This window comes from Gracilinanus agilis, chromosome 4, assembly GCF_016433145.1.
Source record: "Gracilinanus agilis isolate LMUSP501 chromosome 4, AgileGrace, whole genome shotgun sequence".
NCBI lineage: Eukaryota > Metazoa > Chordata > Mammalia > Didelphimorphia > Didelphidae > Gracilinanus > Gracilinanus agilis.
This window is the reverse complement of record NC_058133.1, coordinates 77,543,346-77,570,704: the sequence shown is the minus strand read 5'-3', so window position 1 is coordinate 77,570,704 and position 27,359 is coordinate 77,543,346. Positions and strand designations below refer to the sequence as shown.

General features: G+C 37.2%; 1 protein-coding gene across 3 annotated transcripts in view; it reads right to left on the bottom strand.

The window, feature by feature from the left end:
- Positions 1 to 27,359, bottom strand: part of CACNA1E (calcium voltage-gated channel subunit alpha1 E) — a 446,383-nt gene that overhangs the window by 27,037 nt on the left and 391,987 nt on the right. For all 3 annotated transcript variants that reach the window (XM_044676249.1, XM_044676250.1, XM_044676251.1), the window contains 9 exons: positions 22,879 to 23,039; positions 21,146 to 21,283; positions 19,829 to 20,030; positions 18,308 to 18,472; positions 17,619 to 17,729; positions 10,474 to 10,557; positions 9,207 to 9,332; positions 7,117 to 7,182; positions 2 to 93 (listed from right to left, as the gene is read on the bottom strand). In XM_044676249.1, coding sequence (XP_044532184.1) covers positions 2 to 93; positions 7,117 to 7,182; positions 9,207 to 9,332; positions 10,474 to 10,557; positions 17,619 to 17,729; positions 18,308 to 18,472; positions 19,829 to 20,030; positions 21,146 to 21,283; positions 22,879 to 23,039 — 1,145 coding nt within the window. The remainder of the gene's footprint in view (position 1; positions 94 to 7,116; positions 7,183 to 9,206; positions 9,333 to 10,473; positions 10,558 to 17,618; positions 17,730 to 18,307; positions 18,473 to 19,828; positions 20,031 to 21,145; positions 21,284 to 22,878; positions 23,040 to 27,359) is intronic.

Genomic DNA, 27,359 nt, shown 5'->3' with positions numbered 1-27,359 from the left:
CCTGAAGAGCAGCATCAGGGACCCAAAAAAACTGCGGAAGTTGTTGTGTCGATTAATGTGACTCTCTTCATCTAATTTTATATTTCCAAACACCTGAGGAACCCAAGACAGGGAAAGAAGTAACAGAAAACAATAAGAATCAATATAATGTGTGATATACCCCAACAGTCATATATCAGACCAGCCTAGAAATTGCCAAGTGAAGAGAATGTGGGGGAAGCCAACAATCTTCCTCTTATATTCAGTACTGGTGGGGAACATTCAGGGGTTTATATATAGCATATAAACTTAATGGAGGCATGCTGTATGTCTTATGTGAGTCATTATTCTAGAATTTGGGGAAAACTTAGCTGGTGAGGTATATTGGCTATCTTTTCTGATTACTGTTATGCTTGGAGTGAGTTAAATCTTTGGGATCTGGGTAATTCTTGACCTTTAGCCCTCATGAAAAGATATAAATATTATCAATATCCATATGTATATATATATATTTATAGATATATATGTATGTATATACTAACTAGTTGGCAGTCCTTGGGCAAGCCACTTAATTTAGCTGAGCCTCAATTTTCTCATCTGTAAAATGTCCCCTCCTACTCCAAATTCCCTAAGTTAAGCACTAGAGCTCAAAAGATAGAAAAATATGATGGGGGGGGAGGGGGGGAGAAGAGTTGAAAACTGATCTAAAGATCTAAACAGATCTAAAAAGACCTGTGTAAACACATAGAAAAATCACAAAAAATCTTAAGTTTAAAGAGCAAGTAACAGAATAAATCTAAAAACATGTCATAATCACATCAGAATAGTCAGGCGGAATATAGCTTGCAATGAATTTAGGCCAGCAAGGAAAGCATGAATAATGAAACCATAACTTTTGCATTTCATATTTTTAAGCTATATGGGTGAAAAAAAGGAGAATCATTAAAGAGGGGATAGTGCTACAGCTAAGGTTGGGTGGCACAATGATTTTCATTAGAGAGAAGATAGAGACATACAACTGACATTTTGCTTCTGTTTTATATGTGAAGGAGAATGATCTTTGAATTGAAAACAACAGAGCAAAAATGGTAAATAGCAAGATAATATCCCAAGACAAATAAACAGATTGTTACAGTGTCAAACTGACCTCGACAAGTTCAAGTTATTTGACCCTGGTAAATTTTTGTTCAGTCATTTTTCAGTTGTGTCCAACTCTTTGTTATCCCATTTGGGGATTTCTTGCAGAAGTATGGGAATCCTTTGCTATTTCCTTCTCTAGCTCATTTTATAGACAAGGAACTGAGTTAAAGGTTAAATGACTTCTCCAGGGTCATACAAGTAGCAAGTGTCTGAGGCCATATTTGAACTCATAAAGATGAATCTTCCTGACTCCAGGCTTGGCACTCTATCCATTTTGCCACCTAGTTGACCCCAATAAATTAGATGCTAAGAGAACTGGTTTGTATGGTTACTGAACCCTGTCTGTGGTCTTTGAAAAGATCATGGCAAACTAAAAGTGCTCTGAAGGTCTGGAGAGATATGTGACAAGGATTTTCAAAAAATGGGCAGATTCTGAAAACTGTGAGTGAGTAAGCTTGACATTGATTCATTCTAAAACATATTATCAAAATGGTTAGTGAACATTTAGGTTGAACAAAAAGCTGAACAGAGAGATTCAACCTGACTTTAACAAGAATGGATCATATGATATTAAAGTAATTTCCTTTTTTTTTAACACCATTACTAGTTTAATGGGTCAGAGCAATGATAGCAATATGATACCAAGATTCTGTGAAAATCTCTCCTACTTTTCCCATGGACATTTTTGGAGAGATATGGGCTAAAAGCTAGTGTAGAGGGATTTGGAATTCACTAAATAACAACATGAGGCTACTAGGGGCTCATTGTATGAGTGCTGGGTCTAGAGTCAAGAAGAACTTAGTTCAAACCTGGCTCAGAAACTGACTTGCTAGAGGACCCTGGGCAAGTCACTTAACCTCTGCCTTATTCCACCAGAGAAGAAAATGGCAAACCACTTCAGTATCTTTGCCAAGAAAACCCCATGGATAGTGTTGATATGATATGGTCTATGGGGTGACACAAGAGTTGAATGTGACCAAACAACAATAATACTAAAATGATGATGTAGACATTCAAGGTTCTGTGCTAACTTGGTCAGAAATATCTGGTGGAGGGGCACATGAATCTAAAGTAGACTATGAACATTTTTATATTCTAATCTTTGACTTGGATAAAAGCGTAGATAGTATGCCCGTCAGACTTACGATTGATACAATATTAAGAGGAATAGCTTATTGACTAGATGACAGAGTCCAAATTCGAAAATATTTTGACAGCCTAGATTACTGAGTTAAATCTAGTTCTCTCACGCAGAGATTGTCAGGGTAGAAGTCATTATGTTTAGAAGTTGATGCTTAGGATAAGGAAGCAAATCATGTCTCATTTTGAAAGGGGATATAAAGAAGCCCCTGGACTATTTGATTTCACCAAATTATATCTCCAGGTCCAACAAAGGTCCATGTCTGCACAAAAAGAAACTTTCTAGTTCCCCTTTGCCTTAGTTTCCCATTCAATAAAGACCATTCTGTTGCCTATGTGACATACATTAAGTATGCTTTCATTTTTCTAAAGTATGCTAAATGAAACATGTTTTTACCCTAACAGTTTTTAGAATGTGTAATTGAAGAACAATTTCTGCCCCCAGCTATTTTGCTCAAATAACTCCCACTGACAACTGCTTTAAGAATTTGTTCTGAACCTTATTTTGCAAGAAAAAAAATACTACTTGTCCCACAAGGGGCTTGGAGGTGGTAAGCTAGACAACACTGGGGAAGGGATAAGAATTGCTAACTAGGGAATAGAGGAAGATGAGAATGGGAGAGAGGCATCACAAGAGACAAACAGTAAAAAAAAATTGAAATTCTATGACCAAACTGCTAAATCTAATTAGCCAGGAGACAGTATTGTCTATAATGTTGTTGGCATATAACTGTTCATGTCTATGGCTTAGAATTTTTTATTCTGTTTCTTACTCCTTTGGCTTAGTATCGTCTATGATATGTTGTTGTCTCTCCTCCAATCTATCTTTGTAATTTTCTTTTCATATCTTCTCCAACCTAGATCACCGATTTCCACTTGGACTTTGTTAAATGTCATATCCAGATGTTTAAAACATCATGAAAGCATGGACATGAATAATCATACAATTTGCATGTGATTTTCTTAATAATACTTGTTTGTAGTTATACAGTGACAAAAGTTACAAAGTGTTTTCTTCATAATAAATCTATGAGGTACTTAGTGCAAAAGTTATTATCACTCTTTTACAAAAGAGAAAACAAAGGGTCAGGGAATGTTCAAGTTAGGACTTGAATTCAGGTTTTGAGTCTTCTACGTCTTATACCAAGATACTTTGGGGCTATTTCAGGTGATTTATAAAGAAAAGATTAATTCTTGCTATCATTAAGGTTCTTTTCCTAATTTTCTTTTCCTTTATTCCTTCTAATTACACCTCATTTTTTTAAACAAGATCAATGTTCCAAAAGTGTGTGGAAGGAAAAAAGAAACTTTGTTAATGGAAGGATGACAAAGAGATGGCAAGAGTCATCAGAAATATTAGACAAAAGACTTCTAAACTCTGAGCATTTTTCTTGTAAAATTTCTCAAAATATGGTAGTCATGAATTAATTTGTTTTAACTCTTGGGTTTTTATCTCTATCCCCTGTATTCCAGGTCAATTGTTTTTGACATCAATAATTCACATATTCATCTAATATCTCTATCTTTTGACTTTGCTCTAATATTTTTGTTGTATCAATGACTATTTCAGTGCAATTGCCTTTATTTTTCTCAGAGTATTTAGTACTTTGCTAGATTTTCCAGTTTATGTGCTAGGCTATCTGTTCAGCTCCTTATTTCTTCCTTTGACTCTTTTTTAGGCCTCCCAACTATTCTCATAGTCCTTGTGGCCATTTCATCCTCCCCCCCTGGACTTATTGCAAAATCATACTCATGTACTGGAGTTTTATCTTGGGATTCTTTTCTCCATAGTATTTCTTGATTTTATTAAGGCTTCCCTTGACTTGCTCATATCCTTAATCACTATACTCTTTCCTTATCCCCACCCTGAATGTCTTTAATTGTCACATTAGCTCCCTGAACTTCCCTTATGAGAGGTGGAGGATTATGAGTGAATAATTGTTGAGAAGATTTGCCACTAGTAGTTGCTGTTGAAGAATCATTGTAATTGACTGCCAACTTTAGCTCAGCAGTTACTGAAGTCCCCTCTCCCAGTGAAGATTCCGAAATGAGAAGCCTAGGTCTTGGGACTAGGACTTTAACCAAGGAATAGTTAACTGTAGTGGATCCTGATTTATCTGGTGAGAATCCCTGGGCTTTCTATCAAAACTGAAATTTTCCTTTAAAATTCACTGTTTTCCAGGAGCATGTCTAGTCCAGAATACTGGCATCCTTAAAGACTGCAACTTGCTATATTTTTTATTTTCCAAAGCATGACTTTTTTCTCTCTTTAATTTGTATCATGAGGACCCTTTGTCTTATTCATTCATAAGGCTTCTATATTGCCAGACTCAGGTGTCTAGATGACAGAAAATGCTAAGTCATATATAGGTCCCAGCAACCAAATTTTGTCATAGATTGAGAGGTCAATGGTCAACTAAGTACAAAGGGATACCAATGTTGTCTTTCAAGTTCTGAGGAAAAGTCCCTATGGAAGATGGAATTGGTGTTATTGTCTGATAGAATCAAGTAGGATAGGAAGTATTAGAAATTGATCTGATAGTAATTAACATTTATGAAGGCTGAGGAGGGAAGAGAATGAAAGAGAAAGGAAGAGAGAAGGAAAACAAAGGAAGAGAATAATGCGAAACTTGAGAAAGGAAGGGAGGGAAGAAGAGAAAGAAACAAAGAAACAAAAACAAAGAAACAAAGAGAAGGAAGGAAATGAAAAAAGGAAGGAAGAAAAACTAAACATCTTTTATAATAGTTCTGAATTTTAGATAATATAACATTTGTTTACAGAAAGGACAGAAAGATACAAAAGCTTGCATCTTTTCATTCCTGCCAATAAGTCTTGATGTAATTGGTTCTATATTTAATAGTTTAAGAAAATTCTGATTCTATAATCACAGAATAATATGTTTGAAAAGGACCTTTGAGGTCATTTAGCCCAACCTCCCAAACAGTGGGAAACCCCTTTTCCAGTTTCCTTGACAGATGGCCATCCAGGTTCTTCTTAAATGCTCCTAATGAATAGGAACTCACTACTGAGGCAGCTTATTTCATTGTTGGACAGCTCTATTTGTTTGATTGAATTTTGGAAAACAAAACTACAGTGATCAGTTAGAGGGAGAAAGAGATTAAGGGGGTACAGACACCATTCTCAGAGCTTTGGACAAGATCGAAGATTCAATAGGGCTGGCTTCTCCAGATGGCTAGCATTATTGAGAAGACAGCTCTTGGTTCGACTTCAGCCAGACTGCTTGACTACAGGAGGTGGTTACTTGGCTGAGGTTCTCTTCTGGGTAATCAGTCACAATATCTCTAAGTCAGAGGAGTTTTGCTTCAAAGGGTCACCCCAAATGGGACAATCATGCTAACAAACTGGGCCTAATCAGAGGTCATCTGGAGTTTAAGGGTCTAGACCACAAGATGTTCATCAACAGCAACATCTCTAGTGCTGGGGAAAAAAAATCATTTTGATCCCTTAATCAGTACTCCAGATACCAACACATCTAAGTTAACATTCTGACTGTAGTAGTTTTCTATACTTGGAAATGAGAGGGTATGTGGAAATTCAAGGAACTGTCCAACATCCCATAGTTCTGAATGTGATTTAGCTAGGAGTATGACATTTGTTTCTTCCCCAGAAATTTACTGACAGAAAACAAAAGTCCTAAACTGGGGAGGCTTTCATGGTGTAGTGAAATGAATGGTGGTTTAAAGAATATATGCTCATATTCTACCAATATTACTCATTCACTTATGACCTCGAGCAAGATACTTTTCCACTCTGGTTTCAGTATTCTTATATATAAAATGAGAGGGTTTGATTAGACGGCTTCTGAAATTCTATATCTCTGACTCGTATCAGGTCTAAGAGGTATAACTCAGCTCAACATGACCTGACTATACTATCAGATTCAGCTTCAGTTTGTTCACACATCCTGAGTCCTTCATCAAACACAAAGAAACACTTTAGAATCTCCTGACCGCAGTTATTACTACAGTTTCGTTCTTGACCTCTTTGTCAGTTCCCTCAATTATGGCCATATAACTTCACTACTCAGGAATCATTAGTGGCTATCTATTTACTTTAGGATAAAATTGGCATTTGAGGACTTTTACAAGCTATATCCCACCTACTTTTCCAGTCTTATTTCATGTTACTCTCTTTCAAGCATTTGCCATTTCAGTTATCTTGCCAGCTGTTTCTAGTGTGCATTCCTTCTACTTTTGTGCCTTTGTAAAGATGGTTCCTCCTCACTTTCCTTTCTTAGAATATAAGCCTTCTTTTACATAATGGCTCTGGTGCCTTCTTTTACGCAATGCCTTTCCCATCTTCCTAGCCATTAGCGTTCTCTCCTTAAAATTACTTTGCATTATTTTGTTCACACTTGTGTACAAATAAGTACATATTGCGTCCAGGAGAATCTAAGCTCTTTGAAGGCAGAACCTGTTCAATTTTTGACTTAGTATCCCTAATGCTTGCACAATACCTCGTATCTACTAATTATTTAATAAGTACTTGTCAAATTAAATTGAATATTTAGGAATTTCTATGGGCTAAAAGAAAACATACATTTTTGTCTTTCTTTTTGCTTTATCCCAGATTAATGTTAAATTGATCATGCACTAAGGAAAATAGAAGCATAGATGGACTATCCCAAGTATGAAGTGTTTGGATATATAGCTTCTTGTGACTGGGCAGTGAAGTCGCACAATTAGGAAATTCCTAAAGATGATGGGCAACTGGGCACTTTCAGAGCATTCACAAGAATCAGGGCTCTTTGACTTTATTCACTAACTATTCCATTAAAGGGAGCAGCTTCCTATTGTCTTTCCCTGCACAAACGGCCCAAAGAAATACTTTCTTACCTGCATCCCAATGATGGCATAAATGAAGAAAAGCATAGCAATCAACAGACAGACATAGGGGAGAGCCTGCAATAAAAAGAGAGATAATGTCATTAATAAAGGAGGTGGTGCTTTTCACCTTCACTTCCTGAAGCAGCTGATCGTACCTTACTTTTTGCTGTCAAAGACTGACTTACTTGAAAAGTCAAAGATACTGTTTTCCCTGAATCTTCTTGGGTGTGTAGCTTCATACATGTTTTAATCCAGACCACTTACACAGATGGAGAGGCTGTTGTATGCTAATCTGCCCATAATTCTAATTGACCACCTAATATGAAAGACCTCCATTGTCTATACTTCTATAAGCAATGAGGGAGAATGAGAACTCATTTCGTACTGACTTTTGCATCCTACTTTCTATCTCCACACCCCAAGTATATACAAATCTTACTTCAAACATCTTACCTTGGCAATCAAATCTCTCCCCAGCCACCACTTATCCCCTGCCCCCATCTTTCTCCAAAAAGTAACTTTTTAATGAGAATTGGAAGCAAAATGAAGCAGTGATTGTGTGTATTTGCAAGTCAGATTACATAATGTTCTCTGATCCAACAACTTCAAGCCTGAACTGACTATTTTCTGATCTGAAATTCCTGAAGTTCATTTTTTGTCTCTATTTCAAATCTATTTCCTAAAAAAATATATTTGCTATCAGCCACCATCAAGCCTTGTTACAAATTCCCTTCTAGGTGGTGCAAAACCATATTTCTTTCTTTAAAAAATAATATTTTAATATATTTTTATTACATAAATATAATATAAATATAGTTTATATGAATATATAATTACACAAATATATAAATTTAAAATAAATATATAATATACATATTTTATTTTCCCCTAATTACATGTAAAAACAATTTTAAAGAATCATTTTTAAAAATTTTGAGCTCCAAATTCTCTCCCTCCCTCCCACAATTCCTCTCTCCTTTCCCTGAGACAAAATCCATATTATTTTCAACTCACAGAGCTATATCCAAGTTCAAGCCCTTATTGATTCTTGCCTGGGACATTGAAATTCATTCTTAACTGGTCTCCCTATCTATACTCATTCTCTTTTCTTCCTCCTCGTCCTCCTCGTCCTCCTCGTCCTTCTTCTTCTTCTTCTTTTTTTTTTTTTTTCTAAAACCCTTACCTTCCATCTTGGAGTCAATACTGTGTATTGGAACCAAGACAGAAGAATGGTAAGGGCTAGGCAATGGGGGTTAAGTGACTTGCCCAGGGTCACACAGCTGGGAAATGTCTGAGGCCAGATTTGAACCTAGGACCTCCCATCTCTAGGCTTGACTCTCAATCCACTGAGCTACCCAGCTGCCCCCTTCTTCTCTTGCCTAATTAACACTCACCAAAATAAAAAGAGCAAAAAACTTTCCTTATAACAAAAATAAATAGTCAAAGAAAACAAATCTAGATATTAGCCATGTGAAAAATGTATATTCTAATTTTCCCCATGAGTCCCTCACCTTTCTGTCAGGGAGAGGGTAATATGCTCCATGGTCGAGCTTTTGGAGTCACTATATTAATAAGGCTCTTAAGTCTTTTTAAGTTGTTTTTCTTACAATGTCATAGTTACAGGATACATTTTTCTCCTTGTTCTGCTCAATCACTTTTGCATCAATTCACATAAACCTTTCATTTCTCTGACATTATCCTTGTCATCGTGCCTTTCAATGCAATAACATTCCATTTCATTCGCACTGTGATTTGCTCAGTCCTTCACTGATTGTTTGGCAGTCTTAAATGCCTGTTCTTTGCTATCCAAAAGATATATACATATATGTGTGTGTGCATATATTTACATATAGACATTTTCCTTTTTTAAAAAAAAACTTGTTTGTTGCATCATTGGGTCAATGGGAACGCCAAGGTTAGTAACATACTAAATATGTATTAGTGTGCTCGTCATCCCTCTTAAACAATTGATATTTTGCTTTTTTTATCCATCTTTGCCAAATGGCACCGTTTTTGGTTTTTTTTTTTGGCATGCTGCCTCGGGGGCATGGTTTTTATGGAACACTAATTTGAAGAGTGAGAAAGCCAGTGTTTCTTACCTTAAAGGACTGAACAAAAGTCCACAGCAGAATGCGGATGGTATATCCCTGTCGGAGGAGCTTGATGAGACGGGCAGCTCGGAAGAGCTTTAGAAAACTCATGTTGAAGCCACTGGTATTCACCAGCTGGTGGGTAAAGATAAACACAATTACCGATGTGGTGATCATTTAGAAATTACGAAGTATGAGCATTCACAGGACTAGGCTAATCCTAGAAGCAAATATCATTTCTGTGTCTTCTCAATACCCTCCCTCTAGCTGTCATAGGGACAGAGTAGAATGACTCCAGTCTTTCCCATGCCAGATCCCTATCTCTGATACTTAGCTGTGTGACCCTGGGCAAGTCACTTGACCCCATTGCCTAGCCCTTACCATTCTTCTGTCTTGGAGCCAATACACAGTATTGACTCAAAGATGGAAGGTGAGGGTTAAAAAAAAGATTTATATTCAATAAATATTGAATATAAATCACATTTTTGTGTCATTAGAAGAAATCATCATGAGAAGAAGCTTTTAAATAAAATTTCCAATGGAACCACCCAATTTGATGTCATTCATGTACATTATTATTACTTTAATAGAATATTGTAGTGAAATAAATATCCCTTGTATTACTTGCTAGTTGTTGTCTCTTTAATTAAATTGTATAGTTCTTGAGGTCATTGTCCATATAGCCTGCCTCCTTTGAATCTCCTCCCAGGAGGGGTTTTGTAAGTATTTATATGATTTAGTGCTGTTAACCTGCCATACTGCTTACGTCACATCATGCATCTGCCCTTCTTCTTATAGGAAGTGGACTAACACTCTCAGTGATGTGAAGAAGTGACAACTCATGAAAGAGGACAATGGTACTCAATAAATATAGCTATAATAATAATACATATTTATCTAGTATTTGGTATTGTGCTCAGCACTTTACAACTTGCAAATGATTTTACATGTTCTTATTTGATCCTCAAAATATCCCTGGGAAGTAGGCACTATTATTATTCCTATTATACAGATGAGTAAACCTAGGTAACAGATGTTAAGTGACTTGTCCACGATCTCCCAGATGGTATCTGAAGTTGGATTTGAACTCTGGTCTTTCTGTCTCCAGATTCAGTTCTCTATCCATTGTGCCACCTATCTGCCTTCAGTATTAGGGGAGACCCAACCCTGTGGATATTGGAAATGGAGCCATCATGTTGTATGGTCTAAATAAAAATAATGCTGCCATGTTTGATTAGATAAATGGAAGTACAAGATTTTCATTCAGGTTACTTACCTTGCTGTCTGTCAGGATAATTTCTGTGATGCTGCCAATGACTGTGATGAAATCAAAGATGTTCCAGGTGTCTCGGAAATAATTCTGCCAAATGACCAAAATGAGGAAATAGATGAAAGAAGGGAGGGAAAGACCTTTGGTTGCCTTGCTTCATTTTTATCATCTAGCATTAAGTAATGTCAGTTGATAAACAAAGTCATTCTAACTTTTACTCATATTTTATTATTTTCAACCCAAACCCCTCACTTCTCCTTTACTGGCTATAACATTTGCCATCTTGCTAAGGAAGCTACTTTTTTATTTTTGGAGTCACAGAATGGTTTCTATTGAGTTTATATCAGAAATGGGATTGATGACATGACCATACCACACCAATGCAACTACCAACAATTTGGAAATAGGTCTTGATCAAGGACACATGACAAAACCAGTGGAAATGTGCATCGGCCATGGGTGGGGGGAATGCGGGGGGTGAAGGGGAAAGTAGAAGCATGAAGCATGTAACCATGTTAAAAATGAATATTAATAAATGTTTAAATTTTTAAAAAATCCTATGGAAAATCAGAATCTGAATTGAAAGAGACTCCTCCAGAATTCATCTAGTCTTACCTGAATCTAAATAGGAATCCCGTTTAGAAAAAATGTAGTAAGTGATCATAGAGACTCTTCATTTATTTATGTCTTTGCAAACCTTTACCTTCTGTCTTAGAATCAATACTATGTATTGATGCCAAAGCAGAAGAGCAGTAAGGGCTAGGCAATGGGGGTTAAGTGACTTGCCCAGGGTCACACAGCTAGGAAGCATCTGAGGACAGATTTGAACCTAGGATCTCCTGTCTCTAGGCTTAGCTCTCAATCCACTGGGCCACCCAGCTGCCCCCATAGAGCCTTTTCTTAAAGATGTCCAATAATGAGTAACAGTACCTCTGGAAGCAGTCCATTTTGCTTTTGGAAAGCCCATTGCTAACTTCTTCCTTATGTCAAACTGAAATTTGGTTTTCTGTGACTTCTACTCATTCTTCCTATATGTGCTCTTTTAAGCAAAAATAGATGTAATGGCACTTTTAACATGGTGAGGTTCACAGGACAGGTCCACTCCTTGCATGACAAGGTACCAAGTATAAATAGGGGTTGATGAGGCTTAGTGCTTATGTAGGATTTTGTTTTATTAATTGAAAGATGATGCTGAGGTCAGATCCCATATCAGCTCTCACCAAGCCTTTCAGGTTTTTCTTCATTCAAAGGCATGCCCATTTACTTGGTCTTCAGTTTTCAAGTAATCTAGCTTGTACAATGAAATACTGGAAAAATACATTCTGATTTCTCTATTTTCTAGAGCAAGGGGGTTCTTAACCTTTTTTTATTGTATCACAGATCCCTCTGGTAGTCTGGTGAACATGAGTCCCTTCTCAGAATCATGTTTTCAAATGTACAAAATAAAATTCATAAGATAGTAAAGAGAACCAAAGGTCATTAAAAATAAGGATGCAATTCCCCCTACCCCAGGTTCATGAGCTCCCTGAAATCTATCATAGAATTCTTGGGTGAAAATAGCCTACAAATCACTTTCAATTGCATATCCCTGTTAATTAAAATATTGAGAATGCTCCTATATTTGCATATTTATTTGTAAATTGCACCATATACTATTGAACCAATATTTATTGTTCTCTATAAAATCCAAAAAGGATATTTAAAAAGATAAGATAAAGAGGTAATAAAATACTTTAAACAATTTTTATTTCACTTATTTAAAGTATAGAACTTTTGCTCTCACTAGAAATATTAATGATATTTCTAATGAAAGTAATGTTATCAAATATATTTCATTATTTTTATTTCATTTTAATTTTCAGCTTCAAATCCTTTCCTTCCCTCAAGCCTTTCACCCATAACCTTACACTATGTACCTTATAAATAATTGCGAAGGCAAGCAATATGATCCCCATTATAAATGTGAAGTAATGTAAAACATTTTCATATTAGCCATGTTTATTCTTCATATTTTTTCTTAAAATCTTGATATGACACTGTTGTACAGCTTCAAAAGTAAGGTTCTCGGTTTAGTTTATTCTGATATTTAGTTTTAAGGATTATAATAGCTAAAAAAAATCACAAAAATAGAGCCAAATGGAAGAAGTGTATCATTGACTCCTCTTATTAATTCATGATATTCTTTTTCAATCCCATCTACCAATCATACAAAAGTTTTGGTTGAAATTCAAGTAGCAAATTTCCATCTTTCCTTATGTCAAACACTTGTTATTGCAAACTAATCAGAAAATATTGCATTTCTACTTTGACAACAAAACTCAATTGGAAGACTTTAGAATAGACTAGAAAATTCTGTTTCCAAGTTCTTAAATTATGTATATAAAAGTTTTTATGCACGACACAGGTTTGGGCAACATAATTACATCTGTTTTCAAAATGCTCTCCCCACTAAAGGAGTTTCCTTTAAAAACCTGTTTTTTTTCACTTATAGGCAAATGTATAAAATGATATACTTAAGTTTGCTTACAGTGATTATACACTAGAATGAATATTTCACTTAAAAATTCTTGTGTATGTTCTAGATGATAGGGCAAGCTCATAAATAATTATTATTTGATAATACAAATTATTCGGTTAGTTTGATCCATGTAATTACTCAAGTAGGTGAATTTCAATGCTGAAAAAAATCATGCCCTACTATCAAAAAATGAAACCTGTTGAGTGAGGTTTTTATTCACTAGATTCTACAGTCCCTTCAAACTACTGTCTTTTATTTCTCTTCCCTTTCTCAGCCAAACTCCATTTCTCCTCCCTTTTTTTTGATAAAGGTAATTTATTTTCTCTTCTCAAACCACTCAATTAAAAAAGAGGAAAAGCAAAACCCTTACAACAAATATGCATAGTCGAACAAAACAAATTCCCCAAAATGTATGTCTCACTCTGTAACTTGCTATCTGCTTGGCATTTCTTCTATTTTCTTTTCTCTTGCTCACTTTCTAACCTATTGTAATTTGGTTTCTGTCATCATTACTGAACTGAAGCAGGTTTCTCAGTGCCTAGCACAAAGTAAGTACCTAATAAATGCAGCTGACTTGCCAGGCATTTCTTAAACAATCAAATCTTTCCAGGGTTTATCCTTTTTGACTTTTCTGCAGTATTTGACACCTTCAATCACATTGCCCCTCCTTTCTGGATATTTGTAACACTATTCTTTCTCTTGATTCTCCTTCTCTTCATCCGACAATTCCCCTTCTTCTCCTTTGCCTGATTCATGTCACAATCGCTAATTGTGGTCTTCAGCCCTTTTATCTTTTTTCTTCCTATTTTTTTTTAAATTTAGTGACCTCACCAGAGTCCATGGATTTAATTATCACCATTCTGCAAATGACTCCCAGATTTATATACCTAACCGTAGACTCTCTCCTGAGGTTCACTGGCATGTCTCCTAATGCCTACTATTTTGAGTTGGATGTCCTGTATACATCTGAAACTCAGCACATGGTGGGAAATTTCCCCAGTGGAACCTGCACAGCTGTGATGGGTACCCACATGACAGTTATAACTGCCTCCAAGTTAAAACTTGGTGGAAAAGGTGGGAAGTTGGGAACAGTTTGTTAGCAGGAAATGGAGGAGGGATGGAGTGTTACTTGGTGAAGTTGTGTTTGATAACACTCCTTATGATTGGATATCATGGCAAAGGTGGGATTTATCCCATGGGAGGCTACTTGGCTGTGCTGGTTCTGGAGGCTGAAGATTTGGTTTAGAATACTGTCTCTGACACGTACACACTGTTATCTCCTCTCTGCAATCATTCTTCCCCACAGGTGCCAAAATGATTTTCCTACAGTACAAATATGACCTTTATCACTCACTTGCTTACATAATAATCTCTAATGACTCCCTGTCGACTCTAAGATCTTATATTAGCTCCTATTTGGCTGTTAAAGCCCTTTACAACTTCAGCCCAAACTACATTTCCAATCTTATTGTACAATCCTCTCCTTTCCACCCTTGGCCACATTCAATCAAACTCATTTTCTTGGGTGGAACCAAGATGGCGACATAATCCTCGGCAGCTTTGTGCCACCGTGAGAATCCTCCCCAACCGAAACTAAAATATCACCACAAAACGCATACAGGAGTGAAAGAACCAACAAGGAGACAGTGAAACAACTTTCAAGAAAAGAAAAACCCAAAAGGGAGGCAATGAACATCTGGGGCACTGGGGTGAAAGGAGAACAGAGCCAGCAAGAAGCTGTAGCAAGGAGGGAAGAGCAAACTCATTTTCTTGGTGCTTCTTATGATGGCGTTCTCGCTTCTTTCTTCTGTGTCTTTGACTGGCTATCCACCATGACTGGAACACATGTCCGTTTCACCTCTGTCTCGTAAGCCCTTCATTTCCTTCAAAATTCTCCTCAGGATACTATCGTCTTTGACATGAAACTTTTCCTAGCCCAATCCCATTCCCAAAAGCTTACACCCTCTCCCTTCATGATTATACATTCTCTATATTTTTCAAATGTTTATTTATGTACATGCTTTCACTCTGATAGAAAGGAGATTTTTGAAGGGCCCCTTGTCTGTAGAACCTAGGGCTGTTTAGAGCAAGGATTGACACAGATTAAACACATAATTAATGCTTATCAACTGGTCAGGAAGTCTCAAATAGTAGGAAGACTTCAGCTGAGACTTGAATAGAGCTGTAGATTCCAGAAGGCAGCGGTGATGAGGGAAAGCATTTCAGGAATAGGAGGGGGTTTGTAGGAAGGCGAAGGAGGTGGGAAATGGAATGTCATGCTTAGGCTACCTGTAATAATAAGTAGGCCACTTTGGCTGGTACATAATGAGTGAGAGGGAATGATGTGAAATCACTCGAAAAAGATAGGTCGGAGCCATGCTATAAAAAGCTTTAATTGTAAAACTGAATGGTTTATATTTTATTCTAGAATTAATAGGGAAAAACTGAAGTTTTAAGTTCTGGGACATTTTGTCTAATCTTCATCTTGGGCCTAAATGTTCCCATTTGGATAGGAGACAAGAGCACAGGAGCATAGATTTATTGTTGAAAGAGGTCATCCAATCTTAAAATGTTCATTTTACAGATGAGGAAGTTGAGGCTTAGGCTAGAGTTGGCTCAAAGTCAAACAGGAAGTAAGTAATGGATCTGGGATGAGAATTCAACTCCTCTAATGACAAACCCACAGAATCTTTTTATTGTACCTCCCTGATCAGGAAGGAGTTTAATAACTATGCTAATAATTAGCTATGTGGCCTTGGGAAAATTATTTCACTTCTTGGGGCCTCTGTTGGCTCATTTGTAAAATGAGGGAGCTGAACTCCTAGAAATGACTGCTAAGGTTCCAGTTTATGAAGATTACAAACATGGAAATGCTTCTAGATCTGGAATAAGAGATGTAGGGGATGGAGGCAATGATAGGGAGAAAAGGCAGATCAGGGGGAGATCAAGGCCTAGAAGTGTAGATTCAACATAATCCAGTAAGTAATTAGGTGCTAAAACCACAGATAATGTCATTACCATATGTGTAATTATGATGAATTTAAAAACTTTCCTTGCTGTGGTGCTGGGTTCTCTATCTCTTTCAGCTCAGCAAGGTTAGTCTGAACTGTAAACATATCTTTGTTTTTGGGTTCTCTTGATCCCCTTTTTGTTTCCCCAGTCTCAAAACACTCACAGCATTATAAGGGAGTCCAACAAACAACATTACAACCAGCTGCGTGGGCAACACTCAATTCCCCACCCTAAATTATCAAATTAATGATTTTTAAACAAAACCATTTAGGAAACCAAAGGAAATCATGACAATCATTCTTCAAAACAATCACCAAAACACAGTCTGGAGCCAAGTTGGAGGTACTACCAGCCAAACATGCATTCAGATAATGAATAATATTTTTCTTCTTACAGGGAAAGACATACACACATGTAATTTGAAATTGTCGTTCACACCCCCAAATAAGAGTGAAACAGCTGCTTAGTGGGCTTATCTGCATCCTAATGATCTCTCTCCAATGTGCTGGTCTTGCTGTATGGTGCTTACAGGACACTGAAACAAAAGCCTAAGCCTTCCTAAAGCTTCCAAGAACATGAGTTACAGAACAGTGTTTTTTAAAATTATAATTAATAATAGAAAAAGATGAAAAAAGGAGAATTGTTACCAAAAAACATTCCACTTTCCCAACTTCCACCCTCTCCTACCCATGAGAAGCACCACCATAACTCAGTGGGAAAGGGGAGAGACTTCCATACTGGTGTCTTTGGTGGCCAAGTTAAAACACTAATGGCCCTTGGCTGCCTTATATATGAAATAAGAGAATAAAATTAGAATTTTAGAAAACTTTAGAAAAAGAACTTCAATGTTATTTTCAGCTATGAAATATCATAATTATTTGTCTATTGCCAAAGATTATCGAATGGGGAGTTCTTAAATAATAGCATAGTATTTTCTTCCCTGATTTTTAAAAATTTGGTTGAAAAGAATCTGATAAAAATTTTACAATTTGAAAATGGAACCATAGATCTAATGCACAGACAAGTGGTCTAAATTCTGTTCATTTAATTTCCATTCCTCTTTAACTCCTCTTTATAAGTCAGTGGTTAAGAAAAAAAGCAATGGGGACAGCTAGGTGGCTCAGTGAAAACAGAGCCAGACATAGATGGGAGGTCCTGGGTTCAAATCTGGCCTCTGGCACTTCCTATCTCTGTGACCCTGGGCAAGTCACTTAACTCCAACTGCCCAAACCTTACTTCTCTTCTGCCTTGGAACCAATATTTAGTATTGATTCTAAAGCAGAAGGTAAGAGATTTAAGAATTTAATATTTAAGATTTAAGATTAAAAAAAAGAGAGAGAAAAGCAGTGGCCAGTGTTTCCATGTTTTCGGAAAATGAGCAGCATGTACTGAAAATGTGGCTGGTTGTAGAAGAGACTGAGGGCTAGGCTTTTTATGTCCTTATGATCTTAAGCCTTAATACTAACTAGGTTTTCAGTGCATTAAACCATTCTATAATAAGGGATGCACAATTGTAACTCTTTCTGAAATAGCACTAATATAAAAACCAAATGTCAGTAATCTCCACAAGAAAACTTAAAAAGCCAGACCTAAGGCTATAAACAAAGTCCCTGAGACATACCAAGAAGCCAAAAGCAATGATCTTCAAGATGCATTCCAGGGAGAACACAATGGTGAAGGCGATGTTCAGATACTTTAGTGCCAGTTCGTAGGTACAGGGAGCAGAATAATACTGTCAGAAGTGAGAGAGGCATGAAGGAGAAAAAAGAGGGAGAGTGAGAATCAGGGCAACGTGGAGAGAATAATATACCTGTCAGTCAAGTCTGGCTATGTCCCATTTCCAAGGTAGACACCTTTTAGCTTCTGTTGAAGAATAGAACAAATGTTCTTTGACTAGGATACTCCATCTCCCCACTCTAGGCATTTTCATCAACTGCCTGGAATTCTCTCCCACCTCCTCTCCACCTTATTAAGTCTTCCTTTATTTCCTTCCAATCTCAACTAAAATCTCATCTTCTACCAGAAGTCTTTTTTCTATCCCCCTTCAAATTAGTCCCTTCCCAACAGTCTTGAGAAGTTTGTGCCCATTATTATACTGCCATCTATTTTCTTGAAGTTTGACTTAATGGATTCCAAAAGACCACTGGGTCAGGCATAAGAGGCACCCCATGATAAGAAACTAATTAGAGGACAGTAACTGCAATAAGGAAGCACATTGTCCCAGTGTTTGAGATGATATAAAATACTTAATGTTTCTGTGAAATTTGAGTCCTAGAGCGTCATTTCCTTTAGGTTCTATGGTCCTCTTACCTTCATCATGAGCACCACGGTGTTCAAGGCAATCATGGCCATGATGGTGTATTCGAAGGATGGGGACACCACGAAGTGCCAGACACGGTACTGAAAGGTATGACGGTTCTGAGGCATGTAGCGAGTCAGCGGTTTGGCACTGATGGCAAAGTCAATGCATGCCCTCTGGAGGAAAGCCAAGTCCATTAGCATGAACTCAAATTCCCTAAACTAGGCTCTTTGATTTATTTTCATGATGTTAGAGTTGAGAACAATTTTAATATACAGGTATCTTCCAAATCAGGGGTACAGCATCCCTGCTATCTGAGAAAAATAACTTTTGGCCCTCCCTTTGCATATATATTTTTCTCTCTCTCTTTCTCTCTCTCTCTTTTTCTCTCTCTCCATCTGTCTATCTATCTATCTATCTATCTATCTAGTTAGCTAACTATCCATCTATGTAATCTCCTTTGATCCTCACAATAATCTTGAGAGGACAAGTCTGAATTTTTTCTTTTTCTTTTGTGGGGTGTTTAAGGTACCTTATGTGCATTTATGAATTACCAAACTTTTAAAGATAGTTCTTCATTTCCAAACCTGGTATGTTATCTGCTGACTTTCATGTTCTTTTCAGAAACTTTAACTTTTTACTTATTGCAACTTTAAAAAAAGAAATTTGGTATAGTTACAGTATTAAAAGATAAAAAAATGCTGTTATTATACAACACTACATGCATATTTTATGCATTTCTGGGTTTCTAAACGTTTTCTGTATTGTCTGACAGCCTTCATGTGTTATCTGCAAAACTCCAAAAATAATTCCATATAATTTCTTTAGCCAAACTGCAATAATCTGGAATCATGATGGGGAAAGTTGAGATGTATAAGGGATAGCTGCATTTGTGGAAAAGATTAAGGCTAAGGAAAATCACTGAGAGCAATTTGGCAGAACTGTAAGAAAGATGTCTGAATATGAAGGCATCTTAACTCTCTACATAAAACTTGATAAAGTACATTCGTATCATGAAAGTGCTTTGGTATTGAATAATTCCTGAAACTAACATATATGAAGTACTTCGGTATTGAATAATTCCTGAAACTAACAGATGCAAGCTATGTGACCCCAAGAAAGTAACATCTCTGAACCTCAGTTTCCTCATCTGTAACATGGAGACTATAGTAGTATCTACCTCCCAAGACCATTGTAAGGATCAAAGGAGATAGATAGAAAAATATAGAAATACTTATTTATATATGTATACATGTATGTATGTATAAAGTACTTTGCCTTAAAGCATTACATAATTTGAAATATTAACAGCAGTAGTATAATTATTTCCTGAAAAATCCACACTATCTTTAAGCCTTTTAAACTCTTATAAAATGTGCACCATATCTACTGTTCCTCTAATTACTACCATTATTACCTCCTTCTTAATGCAGTCTATCATGGGACCACAGACAGATGATTCAGCTTTTTGCTTCAACAATTTTGATTAACAAATTCTTCCCAACGTTTCCTCACCACCTGGCTTATGTTACCTCATTTTTTTCCAGGCTGCACTCTTCCATCATCTTGTCCCCTTGCTCTTGGAAGGTAATGATGATGAGGGCAACAAAGATGTTGACAAAGAAGAAGGGGAAGACTACGAAATATACCACGTAAAAAATGGACATTTCCATGCGGTTGCTCCGGCTCGGGCCCCGGTCTTCCTCAGTCACATCCACAGAATGCTGTAAAACTCTAGGAGACACAAGGAATAACAATGAAAAGAATAAAAATAAAAATAAATGTTCTTTTAAGGCTTACGAAATGCTTTCCTCAGTAACCATCCTTTGCAAGTATTATTGGCCCCTTCTGTTAAATAAAGAAACTGAGGCACATAGAAAGATCCTATGGCTAGTAAATGGTGGAGTTAAGATTTGAATCCAAGTCTTCTGATTTCAGATACACCACTCTTTCCATGGCCCCATGCTGCCCAGTCCACATTACAGGTTGAATGATGGAAGTTTTGGCATGAAATTGGACTCTATAATTCAAGAACATATCTCCTCTGCTCTGCTTTACTTTTTAAAATTTATGCATATCCCATCAGTTTCTGATGCCCATAAACAGGCAGGATCAATACAAATGGCAAATTGTTCTTAGCACCTTTTCCATCATATATTGAATTCTAGAGCAAGAGTACAATGCTATTTTTTCAGCTCCATAGTTTAGGTGTGTAAGTGAAGTCATCAAGATATTGGTGATTTCTTTCTAAATGAGCAGGACTTGCTGTCAACAGGTTATCAGGAGTAGCTTGAGGGATGTCTACATGGTCAGTTATAGGGGTGGTTAACTGGAAATAAGGAAATAGGCATTACTCATAAAAATCAATGCGAGAATAGGTTTCTCTGACTTCAATTTTTTTGTTCCCTGTAATGTTGCTCTTATTCCCAGCCTTCGAGCCACCTTGGTCCACAGTTCTGATGCTATCAGGTAGAACCCCAATCCAGAGCAGAGTTGTTTGAGAAACTCAATGGTTCTTATCCTTCTAAAAAGTGTGTGTGTGTGTGTGTGTGTGTGTGTGTGTGTGAAACATTCAGAAGTTCTTTGTTCTTTAAGTGCCCCTCAAACCCTGTACTAACTGCCTAGAGAATCCTTTCTCAAATAACTTTCTTAATTTATCATCCTCCTCTCAATTTTTGCCTGAAGGGATTAAGTGCTAACACTTTTCTGTCTACCTTGCTCAATAAGAACCACTTATTTTCACTTGAATAATGGCAGAGTCAATTTTGTTCAACTTGAATCATCTTTTCAAATAAACCATGTAGTCTCCCTCTGGGTTCATTAAGAGAGAGGCAAGTTCCATTACTTACTGTGGCCAGCCTTCCCCTGTGGACACAGTGAAAAGGGTCAACAGGGCCCAGATGATGTTGTCATAGTGGAACTCATGGCGTTTCCATTCCCGGCCCTTTACCTCCATCTTGTTTTTCTCGTGATCGACGTAGTTGCCTCTGCAAAATAGAGAAAAAGCAAAATCAGGACCTTTCATCATAGTTTACAATGTAGAGAGGAAATATCTATAGTTTTGCTGGGCAAGGACACGCGGATGCTGGTGTGGGAGGGGGGTGAGAAGGAACAGAAATAGGCAATTTACAGACAGACTTTCCTTTCTTGACATATCACCACCTATCCCCCCCCCCCATAGTTATAGAAATAAGAAGGGTAGATGGAAAAGTGGAAAACATCAGGCATATTCTGGGAATTTGAGAAAGTGGAGGAGGGGAATATGAAAGAGAGAAATAGGACAAGGGATGAACCCAAGTACTCAAATGCATTTAGCTATTTGACAAAAGGTCTGGTGGGAGAAGAGAATGAAACAATGGTTCTCCACCCTCATCTCCTTCTCTTAGATTCTCAACTTCCATTTTAGGCAAGGCTCAGATCAAGTGCCACCTTCTCCTTGAAGCATTTGTCTCCTCAATTATTAATACTTCCTTCCAAATTACTTTGTAATTACTCTGGGAATATTTTGTATTTATCTGCATATAGAAAATTTTCTTCTAGTAGGATGTAAGCTATTTTCATTTTTTGTATTTTGTTTTCATTTTTGATCTTTGTACACCCAGAAGTTGGCACAATGCCTGGCACATGGAGGAGGTACTTAATAAATACTTGATGAATTAAATTGGATTGAACTGAGCTAGTGACCAAACTTAAGTGTGAAAATAATTGATGCATTTCTGTTATCCTGCCAAAAAAAGGACTATGTCCCTACTTATTTCCAAATAATCTAAAGTACAGTACTTTAGATAGATGCAGCCTGATCTTCTGTATTGATAGAAGTGACTTCTGAATGATAAGGTAAGGTGATCATTCTAAGTTAAGACCTTTCTGTTTTTAGAATCATTAAGCGAGAATTTCTGAGAAGTCTAACAAGAGGAGGAAAGGAAGAGAATGTAATCATGGACCTTGATTTGAGCTACTTACTTATTTAGTTTGGAAAAGAAACAATCCTCTATACCAGTGGTTCCCAAACTTTTTTGGCCTACCGCCCCCTTTCCAGAAAAAATATTACTTAGCGCCCCCTGTCACATACTATCACCGCTCCCAAATGCACCTGTGGCCATCACCGCTCCCCGGGATTGCTGCAGCACCCACAAGGGGGCGGTGGCGTCCACTTTGGGAATCACTGCTCTATATATATATCCCAGGACTTTTCAGTGGGAAAAATGGACTTTTATGCTGAATGGTAAATCCACTGCTTTTTTTAAATTATTGCTTTTTCTTCAAAAAGGAGCTTCCTTTATATATTTTTTGTTTGTTTTTTGATTCTCATCTTACCTGTATCTGAGCAATACAAAAAGAATCTGACTTATATTTAGCTAGTTAGCTCTGCATAGTTGGATGGATTTGAGGTCCTGTTAGGTGGGAATTATACGTGACTCTTAGAATTTAAGTTGCAGGTAATCAATCCATAACCAAGGAAGGAATATAATAAAGTTATCACCACTAAATCCTTCAGGCATTGATTCCATCATCCCGGGACTCAAGTGGACATATTTTCTTAGTTTGAGGGTATGCTCTCATACCCATCTAAAGCACTTACATGCATTCCTTTTCTGTATCTTTGGAGCTGTCTGTACAATAAAAGAATTTCCCCTTAAAGAGTTGGACTGCAATGACAGCAAAGATGAACATGAAGAGCTTGTAGACAATGAGTATGTTGAATACATTCTTCAGGGAGGTCACTACACAGTCGAAGACAGCCTATGGAGAAAAGCAAATATCAGCTGGTAGATTTGAGAGGCACAGGACAATTCAGATTTGCACCAAACCCTGACTTTTTTTTTCACATAACCATCAATAACTACAGAAGGAGCTAATGTGCATTGCAAAGCCTTTGGGATTTCATTTCCAGTTTTTAGAGTCTCCCAAAACCAACCAGAAGATTTGATTAGAGCCAAGGAAAAATAAAACCCTCATCACATAACTACAACTCAGAGTGACCCTTTATAGGAGAACTCCTTTTCCTAATCAAAAGGCACCAGGAGGGACAAAAGAAATCTTTGCTGGACAGAAATGAAAAGACCACTTGTTAGGAAAAAGAGAAATTCTCTTCCATGTGGAAGGTAGAGCAAAGCAGTAAGATTAAAAGATATATAAGAGAGCCAAGAAGTTCAAAACTATTTCATCCATGCATGTTCCTTTGTGAAGGTCTCCACAAAGCTGTCTTTTTTGGAGAATTCTATTTTGCTAAGAAGCACAGAAACCCAACTATAGAGTGCTGGAATTGAAAAAAACCTCAGGAATCATGTAGGCCAATTCCTCTCATTTTTACAGATGGCAAAAATGAAGTCCAGAGTTGAACGAACCTATATCAAATATGTCATTTTCAAGTTGAAAGATTGTTTTCTTCTGCTATTACTTATAATCATTTATTCTCCTTCTTTCTCTCTTATCAACATCTATCTTCAGACTCCTTCCCTGCTGTCTACAAACACGTCAGGTCTTGCCTCTCCTCAATAATAATAATGGCTTACCACTGCTGGGTTTATACCCCAAAGAGATAATAAGGAAAAAGACTTGCACAAAAATATTTATAGCCACGCTTTTTGTGGTGGCAAAAAAATTAGAAAATGAGGGAATATCCTTCGATTGGGGAATGGCTGAACAAATTGTGATATCTGTTGGTGATGAAATACTATTGTGTTCAAAGGAATAAAGAACTGTAGGAATTCCATGTGAACTGGATTGCCCTACAGGAATTGAAGCAGAGTGAAAGGAGCAGAACCAGGAGAACATTGTACACAGAGGCTGATACACTGTGGTACAATTGAACATAATGGACTTCTCTACTAGCAGCAATGCAATGATCCAGAACCACTCTGAGGGATTTATGGAAAAGAACGTTACCCACATTCAGAGGAAGAACTGTGGGAGCAGAAACACAGAAGAAAACAACCGCTTGATCATATGGGTTGATGGGAATATGATTGGGGATGTAGCCTCTAAATGATCACTCTAGTGCAAATATCAGTAATATGGAAATAGGTCTTGATCAATGACACATATAAAACCCAGTGGAATTACACGTTGGCTATGGGAGGCGGTGGGAGGAGGGTAGTGAAAGAATATGAATCTTGTAGCCATGTAGAAATATTCTAAATTAACTAATTAAATAAATTAAAAAAAACCTCACTTGAATAATAATAATGGCTACTATTCTTATATCATTTTAAAGTTTATAAAGTGCTTTACATGCTACATTAACTCATTTTATACTCACAATGACCCTTTGAGGAAGGTGTTATTATTGTTCCCACTTTATAGATGAGAAAATAGAGGCTAAGAGAGGTTAAGTGACTTACCTAGAGTTAACTAGCTAGTTTGCATACAAGGCTGGATTTGAACTTTGGTCTTCCTGATTCCAAATCCTTTCTATTCCTTGTAGCTGCACTCCCTCCCCACAAATAACCTCATATTAACTGTAAATTTATTTTGTTTATACTTATGTCTACATATTTTTCTTTGATAAGCTGTACTGTCATATTTTTGTCTTTGATATGCTTGAGAGACACATAATGAGTGTTTAACAAATGCTGTAGTTCATCATTAGCAAACCTTTTAGAGATTGCATATCTAAATTGTACCTTCAAGTCACCTGTGAGCCCCTTGCATTACCCCAGAAAGCAGAGTGAGGAAGAACTCCCATCTATCTGCTTGACAGAGAGGCAGGGCATGCAAAAAATGTCCTCAGGCTTGGTGAAGAGAGGGAAGAGAGCAGCCCCTTCTGGCACACCAAGGGCATGCATGCCACGTCTTTGCCAACATGGTCTAGTTCAACCCTTTTTAGCATATAGGTGGGGAAACTCTGGCCCAGACCTCTAAAGGGAACATTCATTGAATAACAAATGTTAGATGTGAAAGATCATTTAAAGAAATTGCAGTTCAATCTTTTCATTTTACAAATGAAGAAACTGAGGTCAAGGGAGACTTGTCCAGGGTCACAAAGATAATAGTGATATTCTTAGATTTGAACACAGAAAATGGTTTCATTTTTAGCTTTTTGCAGTAATAGCTGATTAATGCTTCTTAGTTAAATATTATTTAGTATTAAGGTCATGCTTTTCCTTAAATTGCTCAAAGCACATCATTCACAGTGTGTCAAAGATTCTTGAAACTGGTTGGAGACATGACTTCCCTGTTGTGTTCTCTGAACTGTGGTCAGAGCTAAAAATCACCCTCAGTGGATATCAATGGGCAGTCATCACTCTTAACTTCATTTGGGGAAGATAAAATAAACAGATTATGCAAACAAAAGCTTTCACTTCTCTCAAATGGTGAATTGGGGAGACTGGAACTAGATATTTTCCCCCCAGAGACTCCTGTTTGAGTGCTCTTTCCATAAATTGTGAAGTATTACGTGGGAATTCATTGCATTTTATGCCATTTTTAGTTTTTTTCTAGGTTTTTAGGTTTAGAACACTGGTGAGTCTAACCCTGCGGTGACTTATATCCTGTGCGGTTGTTTCTCCAGTGCTCTAGGTGAACATTGCTAGATTAATTAGCTCAACACTGTGGGGAATGTGAGTGACACTTGTAGACTCATACAAACATTAAAGCCACCTACATTATACTATAAGATCATACCAGAGAGAGAGAGAGATGACTCAATCTGGTTTGATGGTTTAGACCGCAGACCAAGATAAAAGGTGGCCTTCTTAAGTCACCTATACTGCTCTTTCCTCATTCCTCTCAGAAGTGGACCTCTTCTTATTTCATTGAAAAAAATGAGACAGATTTTTGTTAGCTCCCTCTTTTCTCTGATTTCATACTTCAAATTCCCTCAACTTGTCCTCCTTTCTTTCCTTTGTCAGAGGATAAAGTGGTCCTTTTGCCAGTGCCATCCCTTCTACTTTTAGCTTATATCCTATGCCTTCCTGCCTCCTCTAGGAATTTTCCCCCCTTTATTATTCCCTCCTTCCTAAATTTCAAATTCTCTTTATCTTGCTTCTCCATTTGCAACTTTCCTATTGCTTACTAAGACACCCAGATCTTCTGCATCCTTAACTTTCCTTTGACCTTACCATCCATTATCGGGTCTTCCTTTCACAGACAATCTCTTTATACATTCATCATATTAATTTTCTCATCTCCCATTTATTCCTTAATCTCTTGCTATCTTTTCTTGCTATTCCCACCTTTCAACTGAAATTCCTCTCTGCCAAGTCCCAAATGATTTCTTAATTGTCAAACCTTCTAGTCTTTTCTCAGGTGGGTGAAGTTGGGAAAAGAGCCAAACTTCTTTTCACTGTGTGACCTTTTGCCCATAGTGCCAAGAACTTTCTTCACTATCTTCCTTTTTTTCCACAGTTCAAATTTCCTTGCCTCATGTTTCCTCTAGCTTCTCACATCTTGAATTTTAGACTCATCTTCTCCAATTCTGAGATGTCTTCTCTCTTTTATAGAAAGTACTTAGGACACGAATCAGTCTCACATACTGGCTTTGCTTGCTTTTAAGAGTAATACAGGTCCTGTTTATACTCAGTTCCTCAAACTACATGCAATTTCTTGTCCCCTTTTTTACTTAGATATTCTTTCCCTCCTCCTGTTATCTTGAGCTTGGAAGAAGAAGGTCTTCTATGAACTATTTGATGGTTAGGGTTTATCCCTTCCACTGAAGTTGAGAGATAGACTCAATATCCACTTGCTGTCTGGGTACTTTCATTTAGTTGAAAACATATGGCTTTAATTTTGTTACTCTGATGATGCCTTCGCCTTCACAAATACTGATAGCATCGCCCTAACCATGATAGGAGTCAGCAAGAGCATCAGAAGCTTGCCAAGCTTGACCTGAGTGGTCACTCAGCTTTGAAAAGATTCAGATAAAGCCCCACCTGAGGCTATTGCAAGAAGAGCCTCCTGACCTATTGGGACAGGAGAATGAGGAAAAAGAAGAAATACCATAGCTTATTGAGACCAATGGATATCTTTCTTCCAGCAGGAAACTGCCCAAAGCCCAGGCATTCCCCACTCCCTTTTTCAATAGTCCAGTTTTTTGACCTGTACCAGGACTCATTAGTGAAA